This window comes from Scyliorhinus canicula, chromosome 9 (genome assembly GCF_902713615.1).
Source record: "Scyliorhinus canicula chromosome 9, sScyCan1.1, whole genome shotgun sequence".
Classification (NCBI taxonomy): domain Eukaryota; kingdom Metazoa; phylum Chordata; class Chondrichthyes; order Carcharhiniformes; family Scyliorhinidae; genus Scyliorhinus; species Scyliorhinus canicula.
The window spans coordinates 74,653,099-74,677,403 of NC_052154.1; the positions used below are offsets into that span (position 1 = coordinate 74,653,099).

At 46.3% G+C, this 24,305-nt stretch overlaps 1 protein-coding gene across 4 annotated transcripts in view; it reads right to left on the reverse strand.

Moving 5' to 3' along the window:
* Window positions 1-24,305, reverse strand: part of hsf4 (heat shock transcription factor 4) — a 112,287-nt gene that overhangs the window by 14,907 nt on the left and 73,075 nt on the right. For 3 of the 4 annotated variants that reach the window (XM_038806919.1, XM_038806921.1, XM_038806920.1), the window contains exons 9-12: window positions 16,719-16,934; window positions 12,898-13,003; window positions 10,504-10,569; window positions 957-1,035 (exon numbers count right to left, since the gene is read on the reverse strand). In XM_038806919.1, coding sequence (XP_038662847.1) covers window positions 957-1,035; window positions 10,504-10,569; window positions 12,898-13,003; window positions 16,719-16,934 — 467 coding nt within the window. The remainder of the gene's footprint in view (window positions 1-956; window positions 1,036-10,503; window positions 10,570-12,897; window positions 13,004-16,718; window positions 16,935-24,305) is intronic. The other variant, XM_038806922.1, reaches the window with a different exon arrangement.

The following is a 24,305-nucleotide window of genomic DNA, read 5'->3' on the forward strand; positions in this document are numbered from 1 at the left end:
TTTTCAGTCACTACTTTTAAAAACTTTTGCACTGTGCAAAGCACCAGTCTAATCGGTTTCCCACAGAGGTTTCATTTTTGCATTTGGCTTGCCGCTGGCCGCAATAGTGCAGATTTGCTAAGACCAGTGGCAGAGGAGACCAAGCCACTCAGCTTTCAACTTTAGCATCCCATCAGAGTTACACTCTGCTTGTGGCCAGTTGCACAAACATATGCTCTGAGTCACCTGTTTAGCTCTCATGGAATTTTGAACCAAGATTAATATTTAACTATTTCTCTTCTGTCTGTTGGTGTCTTTCTTGTCTGCCATGTCTTTCTTACTGTTTATCTTATACACACAGCATGGTCTCACTTCTGTCGGTATCCCTCCCACCACCAGTCTGTTTTCTAATCCACAAATCTCTGACTTGTTGAATGTACTGAATGATGTCCCAGATTATGAACAGATAACTACTCAATTCCCCATTTCTTACAGGCTTCTGTTTGTAAGCACAAGGCCCTAATATGTCCAATATGACTTTGAAGGGTATGACTGAAACAGCCGTACTGGGGGGGGGGGGGGGGGGGGGGGGGGGCAGAGAAGGACACTGATCCGACAGTAGATTGAAAAAATAAAGAAAGCCTGAGAAAAATCCTGCTTCCTCAGATACTGCTCTACCTGAGCATTCACCCTGTTCATGAGAATATGGACAAAATTCCTCATAAGACCTTTTGTCAAATATTTAATTGTTTTATCTTCAATCAGACAGGTTGCATGGACTATGGTTTCCAAAGAGTCCTTGCCCTACCTGAATTAATTTTTGCACTTTAAAATCTTGGGGTTTCGACGGTCTTTCCATGTGTTGGACCTGGGAGCAGTTAGCGGCAATATAAAGGGCCTTCTGGACTTAATTCCATTTATTTTATTTTAAAGAGGCTATACGCACTGTCCGCAAAAATCACTTGTAACTGATTTACCTGAGCTTGCTCCAGTTTTCAGGACTTTGTTGGACGGTTCAATCTGCCTCAGCTCTGGATCCACAATAAGTTTCTGAATCTGGGAAAGCACAAGCCACAGACGAGAATCAGAGCTGCTTTTGTGCTGGGAAGGAAGCACAGTCCTTGTCACACAACCATGATGTTTGGTCACTGATCCCACTGTTATATTACTCTTTGGGAATATATCGTACAGCTTCTTAATTTTTTCTTGTTTCTAATCTTACTAAATTAAATTATACTAGCTAGTTTCTGTAGCCAATACCTGGTACCATGTTATATTACTCTTTGGTAATCTATTGTTACTCTTTCTACTGTTCGTAATCCAGAATGGTCCGATGGTGTGATTATAAAGAAACCACCAATCTGTAATTTAAAGCAAAACTGATTTATTGAATAACGATTGATTAATATTGAGTTCACACGAGACTTCCGGTTGCGGCTATGCGGAGCTAAGCCGCACGTTCGGCAGCTCCTGCCAGGAACGGACTTTAGGGCTCCCAGCGGTACTTGCTCGACGGTTCACGACGTGGGAAGGTGTCTGCAGCGGATCCCCAGTGGTCTATGGTCTTGACCAGGAGCGGGGCCAGCAGAATAGCGGTGGCAGCGCCTAAGAAAAAGCGGGGGAAGAGAATCAAGATGGCGGCCGGCGGAGGCCTCGAGGAATGGAGGCAGTGGAAGCAGGTGCAGCAGGAGACTCTCCAGCGCTGTTTTCAGGAGATCAAAGTGGAGCTGCTAGACTCGCTGAAGGCGAATACGGACAAGCTGCTGGCGACGCAGGCAGCCCAGGGGTGGAGATCCGGGAGCTCCGACAACAAGCCTCCGAAAGAGAGGATGAGGCCGCGGCCCTCGCGGTAAAGGTGGAGATGCACGAGGTGCTCCACAAGTAATGGCAGGAGCGGTTTGAGGAGATGGAGAACCGGTCGAGGCGGAAAAATTTGCGGATCCTGGGCCTCACTGAGGGGCTGGAAGGGTCAGACCTGGGGGCCTATGTGGTCGTCTTGTTGAACTCGCTGATGGGAGCTGGGTCCTTCCAGGGGCCCCTGGAGCTGGAGGGGGCCCACAGAATACTGGCCAGGAGGCCCAAACCGAATGAGCCGCCACGGGCGGTGCTGGTGCGGTTCCAACGGTTCGTTGACCGAGAGTGCGTGCTTCGGTGGGCCAAGAAGGAGCGGAGTAGCAAGTGGGAGAACACGGTAGTGCGGATCTACCAGGACTGGAGTGCGGAGGTGGCCAAGCAGAGGGCCAAGTACAACCGGACGAAGGCGGTGCTCCACAGAAAGAGTGTGAAGTTTGGCATGTTACAGCCGGCACATCTGTGGGTCACCTACAAGGACCAGCACTTTTATTTTGAGTAGGCATGGGCCTTTGTGCAGGCCGAGAAGTTGGACTCTAACTGAAGGTCGGGGGTTTGTAAATAACTGTGTTAACTTTTGGTGGGAAGGGTCTTTGTTTTATGCTGTTTCATGCTGTTTTAAGCTGGTTGTGGGTTGTTTCTAGGGTGGGTGGGGCGCTGTCTGTTTTTTGTGGGGGCGGGGTCGGGCAGAGGGAAAGCGCGGGCTTTTCTTCTGTTTCCCGCGCTGAGGGTGGATGGGGGCGGGGTCGGAGCTGAGAAGCGCGGGCTTTTTTCCTGCGCAAGAGCGGGAGGAGAGGAGGAGGGTCTGCTGATTGGTCTGGGGGAGGAGGAGTAGCCCCACGTTGGGAGGGGTCGGAGGTGTGGCGGGAGCTGCCGGGGTCAGCAGAAGTTAGCTGGCTCACGGGAGTGTTACGGAGGGAGTAACGCGGCTGGGAGGGGTCCTAGCCTGGGGGGGGAGGGGGGGGGGGGGGGAAAGAGAGAATGGTGGGGTACCGGGTTGCTGCTGAAATGGCCAGGAAGGAGCTGGAGGATGCAGGGGGGGCCGGGGTGGGGGTTTGCCGCCATGGGGAACGGGCCGAGCGGGGGGTGCTGGCCTGGGGCGGGCAGGGGACGGGTTATGGCTAGTCGGCAGGGGAGGGGGGCAGGGAGCCCTCTGATCCGGCTGATAACTTGGAATGTGAGGGGGCTGAATGGGCCGGTCAAACGAGCCCGGGTGTTTACACACCTGAAGGCAGACGTGGCTATGCTCCAGGAGACGCACCTGAAGGTGGCGGACCAGGTTAGACTGAGGAAGGGCTGGGTAGGCCAGGTGTTTCATTCGGGGCTGGATGCAAAAATCGGGGGGGTAGTGATTCTGGTGGGAAAAAGGGTGTTGTTTGAGGCGTCAAAGGTGGTGGCTGACAGTGGAGGGATGTATGTGATGGTGAGCGGCAAGTTGCAAGGGGAGCGGGTGGTGCTGGTGAATGTCTGTGCCCCAAATTGGGACGATGCGGGTTTTATGCAGCGTATGCTGGGCCGCATTCCGGATCTAGAGACGGGGGACCTGATACTGGGGGGGGGGGGTACTTTAACACAGTGTTGGATCCCCCATTGGATCGATCCATGTCCAGGATGGGCAGGTTGCCTGCGGCGGCTAAGGTGTTGAGGGGGTTTATGGACCAGATAGGAGGGGTGGATCCTTGGAGGTTCGCGAGGCCGAGGGCCAGGGAGTATTCATTTTTTTCCCACGTGCATAAAGCCTATTCCCGGATTGAATTTTTGTCCTGAGCAGGGGGCTGATTTCGAGGGTGAAGGATGTCGAGTATTCGGCCATAGTCATTTTGGACCATGCCCCGCACTGGGTAGACCTTGAACTGGTGGAGGAGAGGGACCAGCGCCCGCTCTGGCGCCTGGAGGCGGGGCTGCTGGCAGATGAGAAGGTGGGTGGGCGGGTTCGGGGGTGCATCAAGAGGTACTTAGAGGCCAATGATATTGGGGAGGTCCGGGTGGGGACGGTTTGGGAGGCATTGAAGGCGGTGATTAGAGGGGAGTTGATTTCCATCCGAGCCCAGAGGGAGAGGGGAGAGCAAAGAGAGAGGGAGAGGTTGGTGGGGGAGATGGTGAGGGTGGACAGGAGATACGCGGAGGCTCCGGAGGAGGGACTGTTGGGGGAGCGACCTAACCTGCAGGCCAAGTTCGACTTGCTGACCATCGGAAAGGCGGAAGCTCAGTGGAGGAAGGCACAAGGAGCGGTGTACGAATATGGGGAGAAGGTGCGTAGGATGCTGGCGCATCAGCTACGTAAACGAGACGCGGCCAGGGAGATTGGTGGAGTGAAGGATAGGGGAGGCAAAGTGGTATCAATGATATGGCGGGGTTCATCAAGTTGGAGAAGGTGAAATTTGCCCCGAGGGGATCAGTACAGGGGTTCTTTAGGCAGTGGCAGCCTTTCCTGGACTTCCTGGCAGAACGGTAGGGAAATAGGCCGGCGGCAGCAGCAACCCGGAGGTTGGGGGGGGGGGGGGGGGGGTGTTTCGGGGGAAGGGAGAAATGTGTATATGTGTTTATTGGATATGCCGGGTGTTTATCTATCTCTCCTTTTTGTAGTTACTGGGGGGGGGGGGGGGGGGGTTTGGTTTTGGGGGTTAGTGTGTTTTTCTTTTTGTTGTTGTTAATATTGTTTTCTTGTTGTTATTTTCTGTTTTGGATATGTTTTTGAAAATCTCAAAAAAAATATTGAGTTCACACACTCCACAGAACTATAACTATTAATAAAGTAACCTATGTTTAAGTAATAACTAATTAAACTACACGCACTACTTCTACTTATTCTTAACTATGCTGTGATCTATCTATCTCTCTGCTTACACTCAAATTGACTAGTACCCAAGATTCCCTGAGTTCTTATACTGGGAACTAGTGGTGCCCTCCAGTGGTTGTGTTATACGGAGATGTAATAATTAACCCTTTACTTGTCTACGTATATACATATCATTACACCCACTAGTGTGGCGGTGTGATGCTTTACTACTGATTAACCATTTATTGTATCAGAGGGCAGTAGAGGATATGTACTGGAAGTACTGCAACCTGTCGGGCTATGGATCGGGTAATAGCAGGTGGGATTAGAATATGCAGCTTGTTGTTTCCACCTGGGGCAGGCACAATGGGCTGAATGGCCTCTTTCTGTGCAATAGTTTTTCTGTGGTCTCGCCTGGCATTAATTTGCATTATGTTAAGGCACGGCCGATGACAAATGCTGAGCTTTTCAAATCTCAGAAGGTGAGAAAAATAAAAATAGAAATACACTTAAACACAATAATGGTTTCACACAGTACCAATTCTTTAAAACAGTTCCAAACAGTCTTAATGTAACTACCTTCAGAGCTAACTTTCCCCATATCTGTTCAGCAACTCCTTTTGGATTTTAAAATCTCCAAAAGGGCAGTCATGTTTAACCACAGAATGCCTTTAATTTCTCTTGGCATGCCCTCTGAAGTTAGAAGTAGCTGGCTTTTCAGATCTTGCTTTGTTCACATTGCTTGCTGGAAGTTGACATCTAGTATCTTCTTTAATCCGTTTTTTCCTTTTGATCTCTCCATTGTGCAACCAGTCTCTTTAGAAATGCTACCTCACAGAATTGATTAACTACCTCTATACTTTAGCTTTTAAAATTTAAAGAAAAGTGAACTCACTCTAGTCCATACGTTACCTATGATACCTTTCTTTTGCACCCTGCATATCCTTTCCTTTGAATCACAACATCCCATTCAAATCTACTCTTGGTCTATAAACATGCTGACTAAGTTACCTTAGGTAAACATATTTCTAGGCTCAGTACCACATCAAACCCACAACTTAGATTCTCAGTCACACTGTCTCTGCTTTAGTTATCATTCATGTACCCTAACCATTTAAAACATGACAAGTGTATTCTAACAGAAAATGTTACAATTTCTTCCTGACAATTGCTACTATCGCTCATTAAAGTATGAGAGTAATGTCAAGAGATGCAGAAACCTTCTCCCACATTGGACACTATGGGCGGGATTCTCCCATAATGGGGCTATGTCCCCACACCGGCGTGAAAACCAGCGTCAATCACTCTGGTGTCAACGACCCCTGAAACGAGGAATTCTCACCTTTCTATGGGGCTAGGTTGACACCGGAGTGGTTCCTGCAGCTCCGGCCGCGTAAGTTCGCACATGCGCAGAACAGCCGGCGTATTTCCACGCATGAGCAGAATGGCCGGCATATTTCCGCGCATGCGCAGAACGGCCGGTGTATTTCCACGCATGCGCAGAACGGCCTTTGTATTTCCGTGCATGCACGGGGGTTCCCTTCCCCGTGCCAGCCCCCGGGCAATATGGCGGAGCCCTACAGGAGCCCGACGTGGTGGAAAGAAGGCCCCCACGGAACCAGCCCGCCCGTAGATCGGTAGGCCCCGATCACGGGCCATGCCCCTGTGGGGGGCCCCCGGGGTTGGATCCCCCCCCAGGATGGCCACCGCACACTTACCTGCCAGGTCCCGCTGTATGTGAGCTGAGTAATCCACGCCGGTGGGACTGGGCAAAACATGTTGGCCATTCGGCCCATTAGAGCCCAGAGAATCGCCGGAGGGGCCATTGTTAACGGCCCCTGACCGGCGTGGCGGGAATCGCGCCAGCGCCTGAAAAACAGCGTCGGAGAATAGGGAAGTCGGGGCGGGGGATTCGCGCCTCCCCCCCCGGGGATTCTTCGATCCGGTGCAGGGTTGAAGAATTCCGGCCTATAGACACTATCAGTACATTCCCACCGCAGGCTATTTTAGGACTGAACATCACAGAGAAGGCCTTATTCATATAAAAATTGCAAACCCCCTGAAAAATGGATGAAAACCTCACCAAGCAGACTAATTTCTATATTTCACAATCTCCACTGAGTACTCTGTTTGTGTAGTTTATACATGGCAAATGCATACTATTTTATTCCTTTGCAGGGTAATGGGGAAAGAGCAGTGAAGCGAGACTGATTAAATTGCTCTTTCATAGAGCAAGCACAGGCTTCTCCCTGTGCCTTATTATCCCAAGATTCTATTAAATGTGAAGAATGCTTTTATATTTAATCGGTAATGTAATCTTTCTCCCTCTGAAGAAGTGAATTCATTTTGAGAGGAGGCATTGTCTGTTATCTTGTAAATATCCTGATAAAAACTGAAAACAATTTCTGTTCGGCGTCCTACATATTATACAATATAATGTAACATTATATTCTGTTCTTTGCCTTTTCATATCAAAATGTTAGCCACTTCCTGGCTATCTTGAACAGCCTTTGGGGTTTTGCATGACATGATCAGTGTCAGCAGGTATGTTTGTTAAAGGATCCTTCAATGGTGCTACATCTACAGTTGATGCATAGTGTAGGCAGACTAGAGACACAGATAATATCCTTTGAACTATAACAAATAGAAGTGATCACTTCAACTTAACATATGACCTGAACACTCAATGATTTGTTTCTTCTCTTCTGATTGTTTCCTCCCTGCTCTCCTATCAATGCTTGCTTCTGCTGGCACAAAGATGCACAGGCACCAGGCACTAATTTCTACCTGCCTGAGCTTCAGCAAGCTGGGAAGGCTGTTTGATCTTGGGGTTGAATGATGACCAAGCCTGATGCTGTCTTCACCCAGCAAGAATCATTGGACGTCAACAACAACAAAAATAATTTATATGGCAACTGTAAAGATGCATTAAGGGGAAGTTAGATAAGGATATGAAGGAGAATGGAATAGAGGGTTACACAGAATAGGATAGTGTAGTGTCGAGAATTTTCTTGATCTACATGTTTCCAGCCCAGTCAGGAAGGAGGCACTGCTGGACCTGATTCTGGGGAATGAGCTGGGCTAAGGATTATCCCCATGGTAGCAGTGTCCAGAACTAGGGGTCACAGTCTGAGGACACAGGATAGACCTTCTTAAGTCAGAGATGTGGATAAATTTCTTCACCCAGTGAGTGGTTGGCCTGTGGAATTCGTTATCACAGAAAGCAGCTGAGGCCAAAACATTGTATGTTTTCATGAAGCAGTTAGATATAGTACTTGGGGTGAAGGGGATCAAAGGATATGGGTGGGAAAGCGGGATCAGGCTATTGAGTTTGATGATCAGCCATGATCTTAATGAATGGCGGAGAAGGCTTGAAGGGCTGAATGGCCTCCCCCCGCTCCTATTTTCTAAGTGGATCTAGAGTCAGCAGAGGAACATTGAGGGAACAGTAATTACTATCTGAAGGTTTATCTTAGTTATGAAAAAGGACAAGAAGCAATCCAGAGTAGAAATCGTAATAATCAATTGGAGGAGGTCCAATATCAGTGGGTTGACGATGAGCCTGTATTAGGTAAATAAGACTCAAATATTAGTAGGCAAAGCTGTAACGAAACAGTAGACTGTATTTAAAGGTTCAGGTACAGTCAAGATAGCATCCCAGACAGGGGAAAGGTAAGACAACCAAAGCTCGTGCTCCCTGGAAGACCAAAGGGATGGTTGGTAAGATGAAGTAGAAAAAGGGCATGAGTGGCAGGAATCAGGTTGATAATACAAATGAGAATAAGACTAAAATAGAAAGTTCAGAGGGGAAGTGATAAAGGAAATTAGAGTGGCAAACAGAGAATATAAGAGATAGGCAGCTAATTTGAAAGGGAATCCAAACGTCTTCTGTAGGCACATAAATAATGAGTACGAAGAGGAGGAGCGGGTAAATTAGGCTCCAAAAAAGCGATGTTCACGTCAAGGCAGACGGTGTGGCCGAGGTCCTAAGTGGTACTTTGTCCTGGTCTTAACCAATGCATTAGAAAGGTTAGCTTTACTTGAAGTTAATAAGGAACAGATGAATGTGTCCGAGAGAAGTAAGGATGGCTATAATCTTCCAACCTGCCTTTTATACGGGTATGTATCAGGGGATTTGAGCACCTTTGTTCAAAAAAAGGTGTAAAGATGAGCCAAGCAACAACAGGCTGGTCAGTTGTTTCAAAAATTATAATCTGGGACAAAATTAATAATCATCTGGAAAATGTAAATTAATTAAGAAAAGCCATCAGTTTTGTTAAAAGTAAATTATGTTTAATTCATTTGATTGAGTGTTTTGGGGTGGTAACACAGTGGGTTAATGAGGGTAATGCAGTTCACGGGGTCTATATGGGCTTCCAAAAGATGTGTGACAAAGTGTCACATATTAGGCTTGCCAACAATGTTGAAGCCCATGGAATTGACGGGAAAGTGGTGGTATAGATATGAAGTTGACTCAGTGATAAGAAAGAGTAGTGAACATTTGTTTTCTGAACAGAATGAAGGTATACAGTATGTTATCCTGACTCGATGCTCGGATCTTCGCTTTTCTTGATATAGCTTAGTGATAAAGACTAGGGTGTAGATGCACAGTTTCAAAATTTGCAGATGGCACAAAACATGGAAGTACTGTGAACTGCGAGGAGGAAAGTCATAGACTTCGAGCGCGACATAGACAGGCTGGTGGAATGGGTGGATAGGTGGCAGATGAAATTTTGCTCTGGTTTCCTCCCACAGTCCAAAGGTGTGCAGGTTAGGTGGTTTGCCCATGATCAATGCGCGGGTTAGTGCAGGGGAGTGGGCACAGTAAGAGTGCTCTTTTGGAGTGTTGGTACAGACTCGATGGGCCAAATAGCCTCCTTCTGCACTGTAAGGATTCTATGGTTGGGTATTAAAAATAGATGTCTTACTAATGTTAAAAAAAGACCCATGTCCTTCACAGGCACAGGACATCCCAAAGCGCTACACAGTTAATTAACTACTTTTAAAGTGTTTATAAACTGTTATAAAGTAACAATCGGAGAAGCCAAATTGCACACAAAGATCACCCACAAATAACACTAAATTCATGAGCGGATAATCTGTTTTCATAACGTCGATTGGGGGATAACGTTGACCAGGACACCGGGGATAACTCCCCAGCTCTTCTCTGACAGAGTGCCATTCCATCTTTAATGTCCATTAGGGCAGTTGGGGCCTCAGTTTCTGATAGCATTCTCGTTAGTGCAGCATGATACTGAAATGACGGCCTAGGATTTTGTGCTAAGTCCTGCAGTCAGGCCTGAACTCAGAACCTTGTGAATAAAAGGCAGAAGTGCTAACTAAACTGAAAAATGACTGACACTGTTTCTATAACATGGGGTGGGCGAAAAGCAGGAACGCTTAACTGTTTTCCCATTACGTAGCCCAGGAGTGCTGAGACCAACCGTAGCACCTCAGCGAGTGTTTCTCCTGATCTCAGATAACTCAGCACCGACTAGGGCCCTTTGGTTTGTCTGGTTGCATGGACACTCAGTGCCTTGAAATATTATTATTTATTTTCCTTCTGTCTTTTTGCACTTGCTCATGGAATGTGGGTATCGGCCAGCATTTACTGCGCATCCCTAAGTCAGCCATTTACTGAGTCACTGAGTTAGAACCCGAAAATTGGAGAACTTGTGACCTTGATCCTTCCTTCTTGCACAGGAGGGGCTGCCATCATGTGTTTGCATTAGATCTAGATTTATGTGCACACACACAATGGTTTCCCTTGGATTTCTACACGTTGCAAGGATTACACAGTGAGGAACTGGAATGCAAAACAGTGATTTCTTGACATTAATCAGATCCTTGCTCTCACATCTGGACAGGACTATTCATTTTGCACCTATCCTTACCATTGCAAGGTTTGCCTCCATGTCAGTCAGGTTCAGCTCATTTAGAGGAATATTTGGATTAAAGATCTGTAGGAGAAGGAGATTAATTTAGAAAATAAAAAGGAGCTATTTCATTCATTCATATATATTTGCTATTTTCTTTCTATCTTACCACATCAACAGCAAATCCAGGGTATGACACCACAGAATGTTCCAGACTGCATTCTTGGGTTGATACCCACATTAACATGGCAATGACATGTACAGGAAAGTATCAAGAAAGGAAGAGCAAGAAGGTGCCTTCAGATTTAATTTGGCAGGTCTGTCATGTCACAGGATCTAATGTGTCCAGGTCTGGACAGGATCCAGGAAATAAGGTGGGAACACTTTATTATCAGACATGGCCCATTCCAGTTGCATCGACTCCAGGACCTGGATTCAATGTTGGAAATGTTCGAACCTGACAAGAAGATTAGGAATGAAACCAGCTTTTGATTTTTCCATATCTTTTTCTTCCAACAACACCTGGCTAGTTATCCCTTCCTCCTGCAGCACCCTGAACAATGCCCTTCCTTGCATTATTTTATCAATTGCATGGGCACATTACATTACCTCTCATTCTGAACTAACACTCGCTGCCTTCAAAGCAGTCATTACAGTGTTCACTATTCTCACCCATTACCTGCACATAACTATCAATGAATGGCTCCCCTCCCTGCTGTGCAAGAGACCCATCGCCTGGATGTAGAGGCACTGCTGCTGCTTTTGTTGCTCCCCTTCCTCCAACCAAAACAATGAAACAAGAATGCAGTCCACGATGAGTCCCGAATGCTTATTCGTATGGAAATCCAAAAGGCACAATCGTAACCTCCACCACCTAAAGCATGTAAGTGGCAGGTGGGAGGAAACACCAAGCCCCCCATGACACACACCATCAGGACTTGGAAATACATTGCATGTCCTTCATCATCACTGAGGCAAAGTCCTGGAATTCCCAGAATAACAGCACCGTGAGAGTACCTTCACCTCATGGGTTGCAGCAGAGAGGATGATGGTCCACAATCATCCTCTTAAGGTTAACTAGGGATGGGCAAAACTGGCAGCAACAATCAGACCTGCAGAATGCATTTAAAAGGCACACAGATCCTTATGATTCAAGCAGCTGTCCCCAAGTGCCACTTTAAATAGTGTTTCATGTGACCCTCTGAAATAAATCTCATTGGATTTTTACTCAATAGTTCGATGCTGGGTTGGTCTTCCAATCTTCTGAGTGAAAAATGCATCAGGGTCCTAATGGCATTATAGGACCCCGATTTACACACATTATCGAGACAGCCACCGGGCATGTCGGCCATGTAAGAAAGTGTGCAAAGTAAGCAGCAAGAGGTAGGAGAGGACTATAGGTTTTCAGAGACAGTTTAATCCACACGGCCAACCCACTGGGTTGAAACCACTCCTGTTTTTGAGCCATAGCTGTCAAGGCAACCTCCTGAAAAACGGTTCAGTCTTCAGCTCTAAATCAAGCTTCTCTGGGCACGACCGCAATGAAAAAAACCTCACAACCTTTTTTTAAAGCAGCCATAAAACACACCTTCATGTGTACTTTTCAATCTAAAAATAAACTGACCAATAAGGCAGCCTTGAATGGCACTGGTGGTAGTTACCATGTAAACTGCTCTCAGTAATATGAAAAAAAAATTCTTAAGAAAGTGTGCCGCGGTTTGGCTTTTGTATTTTTTAATTATAAATTTAGAGTACCCAATTCATTTTTTCCAATTAAGGGGCAATTTAGCATAGCCAATCCACCTACCCTGCTCATCGTTGGGTCGTGGGGGCAAAACCCACGCAAACACGGGGAGAATGTGCAAACTCCACACAGACAGTAACCCAGAGCTGGGATCGAACCTGGGACCTCAGCGCCGTGAGACAGCAGAGCTAACCCACTGCGCCACCATGCTGCCCTGCTTTTGTAAATATGACAAATGCATTCAATAAAATTATTTTGAAAAAGAAAAGAGAAAGTGATGGACCTTCTTTCTGAATCATTGCATAATTTAATCACAGCACTTGATGAGAGTGCTTTCACAGAACTTCCATGTCTAGAGGTCCAGGATTTAGATTCAGTGGCCAATTAAGGAACAACGATATATAGTCAAAGTCAAGATGGTTTGTAACTTGGTGGTGTTCCCATACGTCTGCTGCCCTTGTCCATTTAGATAAGCTTTTTTCTCCAAAACTCAAAAAAGTAAGTTTTAACTGTTGGTCCTGTGGATAGTTCACACAGTAAATCAGTGGTGGAGTGGCTGCATGTTATTACAGTCAGCTATTCCTTCATTTTTCAGTAAGCTGGAATATTTAAAGAATGTTTCAAATCTAAATTGAATCCTATGAATGCCGTATTGGCCCAAAACTTACATGCATGATGGTAGAATGCTCCAGGCTATACTGCTGGTTCCCAAGCAGTGAATGCAAACCATCCAGGTTCAATTCAATGCTCTGCATGTGGTCAGGCACCTCGGTCCTGTAAACCCAAAAGAATTATTTTAAAAAGTGAAAAGGAAAACATTCACAAGAATAAATATGACAGGCAGAGACAGGAGAATTTATAATAGAGAATCAGGAAATGGCAGAGAAACTAAACAATTACTTTGTGTCTGTCTTCACAGAGGAAAATACAGAGAATCTCCCAGAAATATTCGGGAACCGAGGCGACACGGTGGTGCAGTGGTTAGCAATGCTGCCTACGGCGCCAAGAACCCGGGTCACTGTCTGCCTGGAGTTTGCACATTCTCCCCGTGTCTGTGTGGGTTTCACCCCCACAACCCAAAGGTGTGCAGGTTAGGTGGATTGGCCATGCTAAATTGTCCCTTAATTGGAAAAAAATAATTGCGTACTCAATTTAAAAAAAGAAAAAATATATTAGGCAGCTGACAGACTAGTGCAAATGAGGAAATTAAACAAATTAGTATTAATAAAGAGGTAGTACTCAAAAATTTATTGGATTGAAATATGATGGATCCTCTGGACCAGATAAGCTACACCCCAGAGTGTTGAAGGAGGTGGCTACAGAGATAGTGGACCCTTCAAAATTCTATTGATTCTGGAAAGGTTCCTGCAAACTGTAAAGTAGGAAATGTAACTCTACTATTTAAGATGGGAAGGAGAGAGAAAATGGAGAACCACAGACCTGTTAGTTTAACATCAGTGGTACGGAAAATGTTAGAATCTATTATAAAGGATGATGTGATAATTGGACATCTGAAAAATAAAAATTTGATTGGGCAGAGTAAACATGGATTTATGAAAGGGAAAACATGTTTGACAAAACTGTTAGAATTTTTTGAGGATGCTACTAGTAGTATAAATAAAGGAGAACCAATGAATGTGGTGTATTTGGATTTTCAGAAGTCTTTTTTCAGAAGTCCCACACAGGAGGTTAATAAACAAAATTAGAGCACATGGAATGGATGGAGTTTTGGTTAATAGGCAGAAAGTAGAGAGTAAGAATACAGAGGTCATTCTCAGAATGGTAGGCTGTTACTACTGGGCAGCACCAGGGTCAGTGCTGATCCCGTTCCACAATCTATATCAGCGACTCGGATGTGGAGACCAAAAGTCATATTTTCAAATTTGCTGATGACAAACTTGTTGGGAATGTAAGTTGTCAGGAGGATGCAAGGAGGCTTCAAGGGGACATGGATAGGCTAAGTGAATGGGCAAAAACTTGGCAGATGGTACATGATGTGGGTAAACATGAAGTTATCCACTTTGGTAAAAAACACAGAAAGGCAGAGGATTTCTGAAATGGTGAAAGATTGGTAAATGTTGTCCAAAGGGACCTTAATGTCCTTGTTCATGAGTTACTAAAAGATCGTATGCAGGTGTGGCAAGCAATTAGGAAGGCAAATAGTATATTGGCCTTCATAGCGAGGGGATTTGAGTACAGGAGTAAAGGTGTCTTGCTGCAAGAGCCTTGGTGAGACCGCACCGGGAGTGTTGTGTACAGTTTTGGTTTCTTTATCTCAGGGCCCAAAGGAATGCTGGCAAAGAAAGAAAAAGAAACAAAAGATGTGCCTAGGGCAGGTGCTGTCTGAAAAACCCAAATCAGCAAAGAAAAGGAAATAAAATGGGTTTATAGTCTGAACGATGCCAAGCTAATCAAAAGATGAGGTACTGTTCCTCAAGCTTGCGTTGAGCTTCATTGGAACAGATTTCCAGCTTCCGCCTTTTTCAGTTTTCAATTATTCATCTCCTTTGTTACATTTTTTTGCAACTTGGAAGATGAAGCAACTATTCCATCTTTCCTGATTTTTACTGGTGCACAGCCAACAAGGATGTTTAAAGCATACAACAATGAATGCATGTTACTGCACCAAGTAGTGAACCAGTTTGAACAAGGGTCGATGACACTGAATCTGCACTGACAGTCCTGTACATGTCAGATTCCAAATCTTGGCCATTGCAAGTTGAGCTGAGGCTGTGAGCACATTTCCCATTGGGATGAAGTGAAAATGAGAGATAAGATACCTCATCGTATCTTGTAGTGGCTGGACACTGAACATTGATGGCATCCCACTTACCAACTGCCAGTGAAGTGTACAGAACTAAAATTAAAATGTGGGGATGAAGGGGTGAATCTATAGTGGTAGAGATTAGAAATATTGGGTTTCATTGACACTGAATACAATAAGTGCGAGGCTGTCAGTCTACTTCAGTAATGAAAGCAGTTTAATCCCATCAGGCATAGCATGTGCATCTCTGGAAACACAATACTCATTTTACTTCAACAGTTTGACAGGTTCCATTAAGTTTGAAGCTATGTGTGTGATCTCTCGTGGTGTCTCAGATAAAGCTACTGAGAGTAATGTATCCAAGTTTGCTCATGATATAAAACTTTAAAATTCAGAGTGATGTGGGTGTCCTCGCATAAGGAACAGATTATCATGCAGGTGCAATAAGCAATTAGGAAGGCAAATGCTGCGCTTGCCTTTATTGCAAGGAGGCTGGGATATAAGAGTCAGGAAATCTTACTCCAAATAGATAGGACTTTGGTGAGACCACAGCTGGAATACTGCACACAGATTAGGCCTCCTTGTCTCAGGTAGGATATACGTGGCTTCCCTGGAAGACAATGCAGTGAAGATTCACGAGATTGATTCCTGTGATGAAAGGGTTTGCCCTATGTTGAGAGATTCCAAAAATTGCCGGAGTTTAGAAAAACGAGGGGTGATTTCACTAAAACTATGAAGACTCACAAGGCCCTTATGGGTGAATAAATCTGAGTTTATTGTAATCATAGCAAATGACAGTTTACACACGTAATAAGTCCCCGTCGGGACTACCAGAATGCCGATCCCTGTCCGGGCCGTCTTTTACAGAGTCCAGTAACCAGACCCAGCTGGGTGGCCCTCCATCCACTAATGGGGAAGCTGATATTCCACGAGTCCCACAGGGAGATGGATTAGGGTATCCCTGTGAGCTTTGTGAGGGTTATTACAAAAACATACAAGATTCTGCGGGAGCTTGACAGGGTAGACGTTGAGAGACTATTTCCTCTGGCTAGATACAAGAAATACCTTTTCAGAGAGTGAAAGGTTACAGTCTGGAATGCTCTGCCTGACAGTTTGGTGGAGGCAGGTCCCAGCGAAGCATTCAAAAGAGGATTAGGCTATTAGCAAATAGGAAGAATGTGAGAGAATGGCACTAAGTGAATTGCTCATCCAGGCAGCCATGAATAATCGAATGGCCTCACTGTGTTGTAACAATTCTGTGAGAGTGTAGAACTAGGGGCATATTCTCAGGATAAGGAATCAATCGGATTAAGACTGAGATAAGGAGGAATGTCTTCACTTGGAGAGTTGCTAACCTTTGGAATTTTTCACCTCAGGGGCCTGTAGTTGCTGTGCCACTGTATATTCAAGGCTATAAATGGAGAGATACATTTTTATACTCGCGGGGAATTAAGGGAAATGGGGATCAGGTGGGAAAGTGGAATTAAAGTCAAAGATCAGCCATGATGTTATTGAATGGCAGACTGCTGCTCCTGTTTCCTTTCTTCTGATGTGGGTCAGGAACATGAGCCTTTTTTGTTGCAACTTTGTAATGCAAGTTAATTCCTTTTGAGTGAAAAGCCTAAACAATGACTGTTTGTTGTGAAGGAAGCCTCAATGTGCCATTGAATTTTGTTTCAATCCGCTCATTACTTCAAGAAATTGCATTTTTGGGTGAAGTCTCACCTCTCTAAAGCAGCTATCCTTCCCCTCTTATCCGTGTGTTGCACTGCATTGCAGGTGGGTCTGCCTTCCAGGACAGACTCAACAACTGATACTGGTAATACAGGGGGCTCCAGACACGCACCACATGGGTTCCCTGGAACCATTGAGTCAGCTTGGACCTGGACTCCTACCCCTGGACTGGCCGGCTCCTCCTTAATAACCATCAGGCACTTCTCCCTACACATCGAAACATTTGAAAAAGAGTGTTGAGGATCTTTGAGCCAAGGATAAACCTTATCAAATCAGCCACACAGTGTGAGGAAACTAAAAAGTCACACATCTCACCATAAATCACCTCAATCTTCTAATTAGGTGGGCAGAAAGCTTTCAATGACTATTACCCATAGTAATGAGTAAATTGTGCGACATAATGTACGTCATTGTGATATTTCAATTAGAAACTATTAAAATTCTATTCCATTAGATTCAGATGGAGCCTAAAGGTTTTGCAATAAAGCTTGAAGGTAGGATTTTCACCCCCAGATGTGGGTGAGTATGGAAACAGCCGGGTGTGAAAAATTTGCACTGCCAATCACGTGTACCAGTTTGCTGGCACCATCCTGCAAGGAATTCTGCGGCGAGTAACTCACCTCCTGACTCCCCAAAGTCTGTCCACCATCTACAAGGCACAAGTCAGGAATGTGATGGAATATTTTCCACTTGCCTGGATGAGTGCAGCTCTCATAACACTCAAGAAGCTCAACACCTGGGCAGCACGATGACACAGTGGTTAGCACTGCTGCCTCACAGCGCCGAAGACCCAGGTTCAATCCCAGCCCCAGGTCACTGTCCATGTGGAGTTTGCACATTCTCCCCATATCTGTATGGGTTTCATCTCCAAAACCCAAAGATGGGCAGGTAGGTGAATTGGCCGCACTAAATTACTCCTTAATTGGAAAAAAAAAAGAATTGGGTACTCTAAATTTAAAAAAGAAGCTCAACACCATCCAGGACAAAAGAACCCTTTTGGTTGCCACCCTTTCCGCAAATATTCAATCTCACTGCCACTGACGAACAATGGCAGCCGTGTGTAGCATCTACAAGATGCACTGCAGGAACTCACCAATGTTCCTTAGGAAGCACCTTCCAAACCCACAAAAACTACCATCTAGAAGGACAAGAGCAGTAGATACATGGGAACACCACCACCTGGAGGTTCCCCTCCAAGTCACTCACCATCCTGATGTGGAAATATATCACCGTTCCTTCACTGTCACTGGGTCAAAATCCTGGAATCCCTGCCCTAATAGCACATTGGGTGTACCTACACCTCAGGGACTAGTGGTTTTAGAAGGCAGCTCACTACCAGCTTCTCAAGGGCAACTAGAGAAAGTGTAATAAATGTCTAGACAGCAGTGCCCACATCCTGTAAAGGAATTTAAAAAAAAATAATGTCCCCAGCCAATTTTCTCAGATGCAGGTTGGTCGTCAGCAGGGCTCCCTGCCCACAAACAGCGGCTGACCAATTAAGGGGAATTAAATGCTTATTAAAACCTGTTGCCATAAGCCAACTGGAATTTCCCAGCAGCCTGTCATGGCTCCCCAAGGCATCGGGGAGCAGGACAGTCTCTGCTGTAGGCCAGGGGATCCAGCACTCCAGACTGGCTCTGAGCCCCCTCTGCTTCCCCAACTACAACTATGGCCACAGGTATCCTCTCCACTCCACAATGGCAGCCCAACTGCAGAGCCGATTTTTAAATTAATTTAGAAAATTTAAGGCGTCCTCTCTCCTGCCTGAAAACGCTCGTTATTCTTTCTCAGCTGGACAGGAGCCTATTATTGCCCCAGCTTCAAGAGCCCATTGGGCAGCGAGTGTGCTGTCATTAATTGGCCAATTTGGGAGAATTTCCAGCCAGGTGACTGACTCAGAAATAGTGCAATGGTCCTGATCCTTAACCCCAAATCCTCTAGTTCAATTCAGAGTTTAGGGTTTTAAAAATCTCAAGCTGAAATCTCTCCTTTCCCCCTTGCAGGGAAGAAGGTCAAGGGTGAGCGCATCATAATCAGACAAAAACTACCAAGAAATTTTAGAACAGGTTTGAAGCAACAGTCTTGTGGCACTTTTCTTTTGAACTCTGGTTTAAAACATTGTAATAAACCTGACGAGACCTACAAGGATAGAAACATTGAATTCCTACAGTGCAGAAGGAGGCCATTCGGCCCATCGAGTCTGCACCAACACTCTGAAAGAGCAACCAACCTAGGCCCACTCCCCCGTCCTCTCCCCATAACCCCACCCAACCTGCATGTCTTTGGATACTAAGGGGCAATTTAGCATGGTCAATCGACCAAACTTGCACATCTTTGGACTGTGGGAGGAAACCAGAGCATCCAGAGGAAACCCACGCAGACATGGGGAGAAAGTGCAAACTTCACACAGACAGTTACCCAAGGCCGGAATTGAACCTGGGTCCATGGCGCTGTGAGGCAGCAGTGCTAGCCTCGGGATGACCGGATTGATCTCCCTGTGGGACTCGTGGAATGCAAGCTCCATTGCAAATGGGCAGAGACCCATCAGCCGGGGCTCGTAGAAATCACCTCACAAAAGCCGGCCCAGATTGGGACTGGCATGATCCGTAATCCTGGTCGGGATCTTTGTGTTTTTACCGTGTTGCAGTCTTTTCTTTTGGCAGAAAATAAATCGGTATTTTGATTCATCTTCTCAGATCTCCTGAGCTTTTATAAACATTACAGATTATTACCAGAGGAACTTTGTCAGAACATCAGGCTGGACATCAGTGCTGTTTTGGCAATATTACTGATTCAGTTAAAAATGAACGGTTCGCTTGAAGCACGGCAGTGGTGGAATGATGAATAATCATCATAAACTACAGTTAAGTAATTCTAAGTGTACTTTCAGTCTGTGTAGTCAAACCCCCCCCCCCCCCCCCCCCCCCCCCCCCCCCCCCCCCCCCCCCCCCCCCCCCCCCCCCCCCACCCCCCCCCACCCCTACCTCCCCAAACGTCTTTCTGAGCCATACACAGCTTGTCAAATACCTCAGATTAGCTATAATGTAACTGAATGGCAGAATAGACTTGAGGGGCTAAAAGGATCACTCCTGGTCCTGCAATCCTCTCTCTATCTAGGCTCCCTGCCATATATATGCACAGTATTTACTTGGATCCAATCCCCTCAAATGCAACACAATCACTTTTGAGCTGTTTCTTCAGACATTCGTTTTATTAAAAAGTACGGGTGGAAAACAATTCTTGGCAAAAAGACAGAGGAAGGAATACAGTATAAATTCATTCTTTTTATGTCACTTAACTTAAAATAAAAAGCAATGTGGCAGTTTTATGATAAAATGCATTCCTACTCCCCCACTTTCCGACTGGACTGCTCAACTTCACAATCTGCAATAGGAATATTTCTGAATTTTGTCGCTAATGCTTGCAAACAAATGTCACAAAAACAACTATACTCCCTTAGTTTGTTATGTGAAAAAACAGGACCCAAGGATAGACTGGTTAGAACATTCTGTGACCAAGTTAAAACATTCAGTTTTAACTAACGTTGCTGTTAAAATTCTCCAGAGCAGCGATCAATAAGAGTTTATTGCCTAAACCATTTTTATTTAATGAGAAAGACTTGCATTTATATAGTGTCTTTCATGGCCTTAGGTCATGGTCCCAACGTGCTTTACATTCAACTTTGGAAATATGGTCACTATTGCCTAGGGACACATACTGCACATGAAGCTTCCAAAAATAACAATGTGAACAGGACCAGAAAATCTATTTTCGGTAATTAAAAACCCCCCAAAAAACTGCAGATGCTAGAAATCTGAAATAAAACAGATGCTGCCAGACCACATCAGCTGGGGCGCGTAGAAATCACCTCACAAAAGCCGGCCCAGATTGGGACTGGCATGATCCGTAATCCTGGTCGGGATCTTTGTGTTGTATGCCTCGTTGCAGTCTTTTCTTTTGGCAGAAAATAAATAGCAGATGCTGAGTTTATCAGCATTTACTGTTTTAAATCTGTTTTAGGTGTTGGTTCAGGGATAAGTATTGGCTAGGGCACCGGAATAACATTGTAGCTTTTCTTCAAATAAAGTCCTTGTATCTTTGATGCCCGCTTGAGAGGATATATAATGCCTCATCCGAAGAGTGGCCCCTCTGACTGTGCAGCATTCCCTTGGTACTGCACTGCAGCGCCAGCACATATTGTTTTTCTTTTTAAAGTAGTTTTATTAAGGTTTTGCAGAATTTTTCATAATAAAACAGTAGTAATCATAATAACAAAATAAACTAGAGTGAACATTAACATAGTGCAAAAAGAGTGATGCATGATCAATCACTACTGAAGCGAGATTATAGTCCAATTGAAGGCTTTAATGAAAAAGTAGTTACCCCAGCAGCTCCGGTACAGAATGACTGCTGTGGGTGAGACACAGACTCTTATGCTCCGCCTGCTGGGTGGAACCAGCAGGCAGGTTCTACCACTCATGCTACAGCATAAGGTACATCCCACCTAGGTATCGCGATACCCCTAATATAGCCTACCACAAAGAGAGTATACAATAACAATTAAATAGGCATTACCCCACTCGACCCAGTCTTCCCACACCATCCCAATGAAGCACTCACCAGCCCTCTCACCCCTCCCCCCCCTGCCCCACGGATTGCTGCTGCTGCTGACATTTTAATTTTCCCCGAAAAATTCGACAAACGGCTGCCACCTCCGAGAGAACCCTAGTGTAGACCCTCTTAAGGCAAACTTTATTTTCTCGAGGCTGAGAAACCCAGCCATGTCGGTAACCCAAGTCTCTACACTCGGGGGCTTCGAGTCCCTCCACATTAATAAAATCCGTCTCCGGACTACTAGGGAGGCAAAGGCCAAGACGTCAGCCTCTTTCACCCCTGAACTCCTGGGTCTTCTGATACTCCAAAGATCGCTATCTCTGGACTCGGCACCACCCGTGTGTTAAGCACCTTGGACATTGCCCTCGCGAACCCTTGCCAGAACACTCTAAGCTCCGGGCATGCCCAAAACATGTGGACATTGTTTGCAGGGCTGCTCTTGCACCTCATACAACTGTCTTCTACCCCAAAAAACTTGCTCATTCTCGCTGCCATCATGTGTGCCCGGTGGACCACCTTAAATTGAATTAGACTGAGCCTGGCACATGATGAGGAGGAATTAACCCTGCCCAGGACCTCTGCCCACAGACCCGCTTCCAACTCCTCACTTAGCTCCTCCTCCCACTTGCCCTTGAGCAGCTCCACCGGGGTTTCCTCCGCCTCCTGTAGTTCCTGGTAGATATCCGACATCCTCCCCTCCCCCACCCAGCAGCCGGAGACCACCCTGTCCTGTATCCTCAGTGGCGGCAGCGTCGGAAAGGCCACTATCTGTTTTTACAGGAAGGCTCATACTTGCAGATATTTAAAGTCGTTTCCTGGCGACAGATTAAATTTGTCCTCTAGAGCCTTCAAACTGAACAGATCTCCCATCCTTCTGATGCCTGCCCTCTGCCAGCTCTGGAACCCACCATCCATCCTACCCGGGACAAACCTGTGATTGTTGCATATCGGGGTCCAGACCGACGCTCCCTCCACCTTCTTGTACCTCCTCCATTTTCCCCAGATCTGCAGTGTTGCCACCACCACGCGTTGGCGAGAACGGCAAAGGAGCCGTTATCAAAGCTCCCAGACCAGTACCTTTACATGATGCCGCCTCCACCTGCTCCCACGCCTCTCTCTCCACCCCCCCCAATCGCCCACTCCCTAATCATAGCTATATTGGCTGCCCAGTAGTAGTTGCAAAAGTTCGGCAGCGCCAACCCAACCCCCTTCCCCCGAATGCGCTCCAACAGAGATCTCCTTATTCGCGGCGTCTTATTCGCCCACACAAATCCCGTAATGATCCTACTCACCCGCTTAAAAAAGGCCTTAGGGATGAAGATGAGGAGGCGCTGAGAGACAAACAAAAGTCTGGGGAGGACAGTCATTTTCACGGTCTCCCTGCCAGTGACAGCGGGAGCATGTCTGTGGTGATCCACCACTGTATATATATGTGTGTGCCTCTATTAGGGGATGTACAATAGTACCTGCTATTACAGGTTTGCTGGTAAGCCCCTGCCGGCTAGCTCCGCCCACAGGGAGCAGTATAAATATTCATAAGCTCTCCTGAGCTGCCATTCTACAGCTGCAGTTGAGGGAATAACATCTCACGGTAATAAAGCCTCTTTTGTACCGTTTCGTGTTTGTGTGTGCAATTGTTAGCGCATCAGTGTCCCACCTTTTAAAGTCCCCTTCCATTTGCTCCACCAACCGGGTCAGGTTGAGCCTGTGCAGGGCATCCCATTTCCCAGGTAACAAAAACTTTTCTCTACCATCCTGAGCGGCAGCTCTTTCAGTCTCTCCTCCTGCCCCTTGGCCTGGATCACAAACAACTCGCTCTTTCCCATGTTCAGTTTGTACCCTGAAAAACTACCAAAATCCCTCAGGATCCGCAGAACCTCCCCCAACCCTCCACTGGCTCTGAAATGTACAGGAGCAAATCATCCGCGTATAGCGAGACCCGATGTTCCACCCACCCCCCCGAACCAGTCCCCGCCAGTTCCTCGAGGCTCTCAGCGCCATAGCTAGCGGTTCTATAGCTAGGGCAAATAGTAACGGGCAGAGGGGACACCCCTGCCTCGTTCCCCGGTGAAGCTCGAAGTACCCCGACCTCAGCCGGTTTGTACATACACTTGCTACAGGCAGCTGGTACAGCAGTTTCACCCAGCCAATAAATCCCTCACCAAACCCGAACCTCCCCAGCCTTTCCCACAGGTACTCCCACTCCACCCGGTCAAAGGCTTTCTCTGCGTCCATCGCTGTTACCACATCCGCCTCCCTTCCCTGTGAGGGCATCATATAATATTCAAAAGTCTCCGGACATTGGTATTGAGTTGACTGCCTTTAACAAACCCAGTCTGGTCTTCCTCTATCACCCCTGGGACACAATCCTCAATTCTTGTGGCCAGAATCTTAGCTAGCAATTTGGCATCTACGTTTAAAAGCGAAATCGGCCTGTATGACCCGCAATGTTCCGGGTCCTTCCCTCGTTTAAGAATGAGTGAGATCAAAGCCTGTGACATTGTTAGGGGCAGGGTTCCTTTCTCTCTAGCCTCATTGAAGGTGCACATCAGGAGTGGGCTCAATATTTCCGAAAATTTCTTATAGAATTCTACCTGGTAACCATCCGGCCCCGGGGCTTTACCCGATTGCAAGCCTTCTATACCCTTGACAATCTCCTTCAATTCAATCGGGGCCCCCAACCCCTCCACCAGGTCCTCTTCCACCTTTGCAAACCTGGTTCAAAAATTGCCTCATCCCTTCCGCTCCCGTCCGACTCGTATAGCTTACTATAGAATTCCTTAAAGACTCCGTTCACCCCCCCCGGATCGAAGACCATGTTACCCTCCTTATTCTTTACTCCCCCGATTTCCCTGGCCGCCTCCCTCTTTCACAGTTGGCGTGCCAGCATTCTACTCGCTTTCTCCCCGTACTCATGGACTGCCCACTTGCCTTCCTCAGCTGTGCTACCGCTTTCCCTGTGGT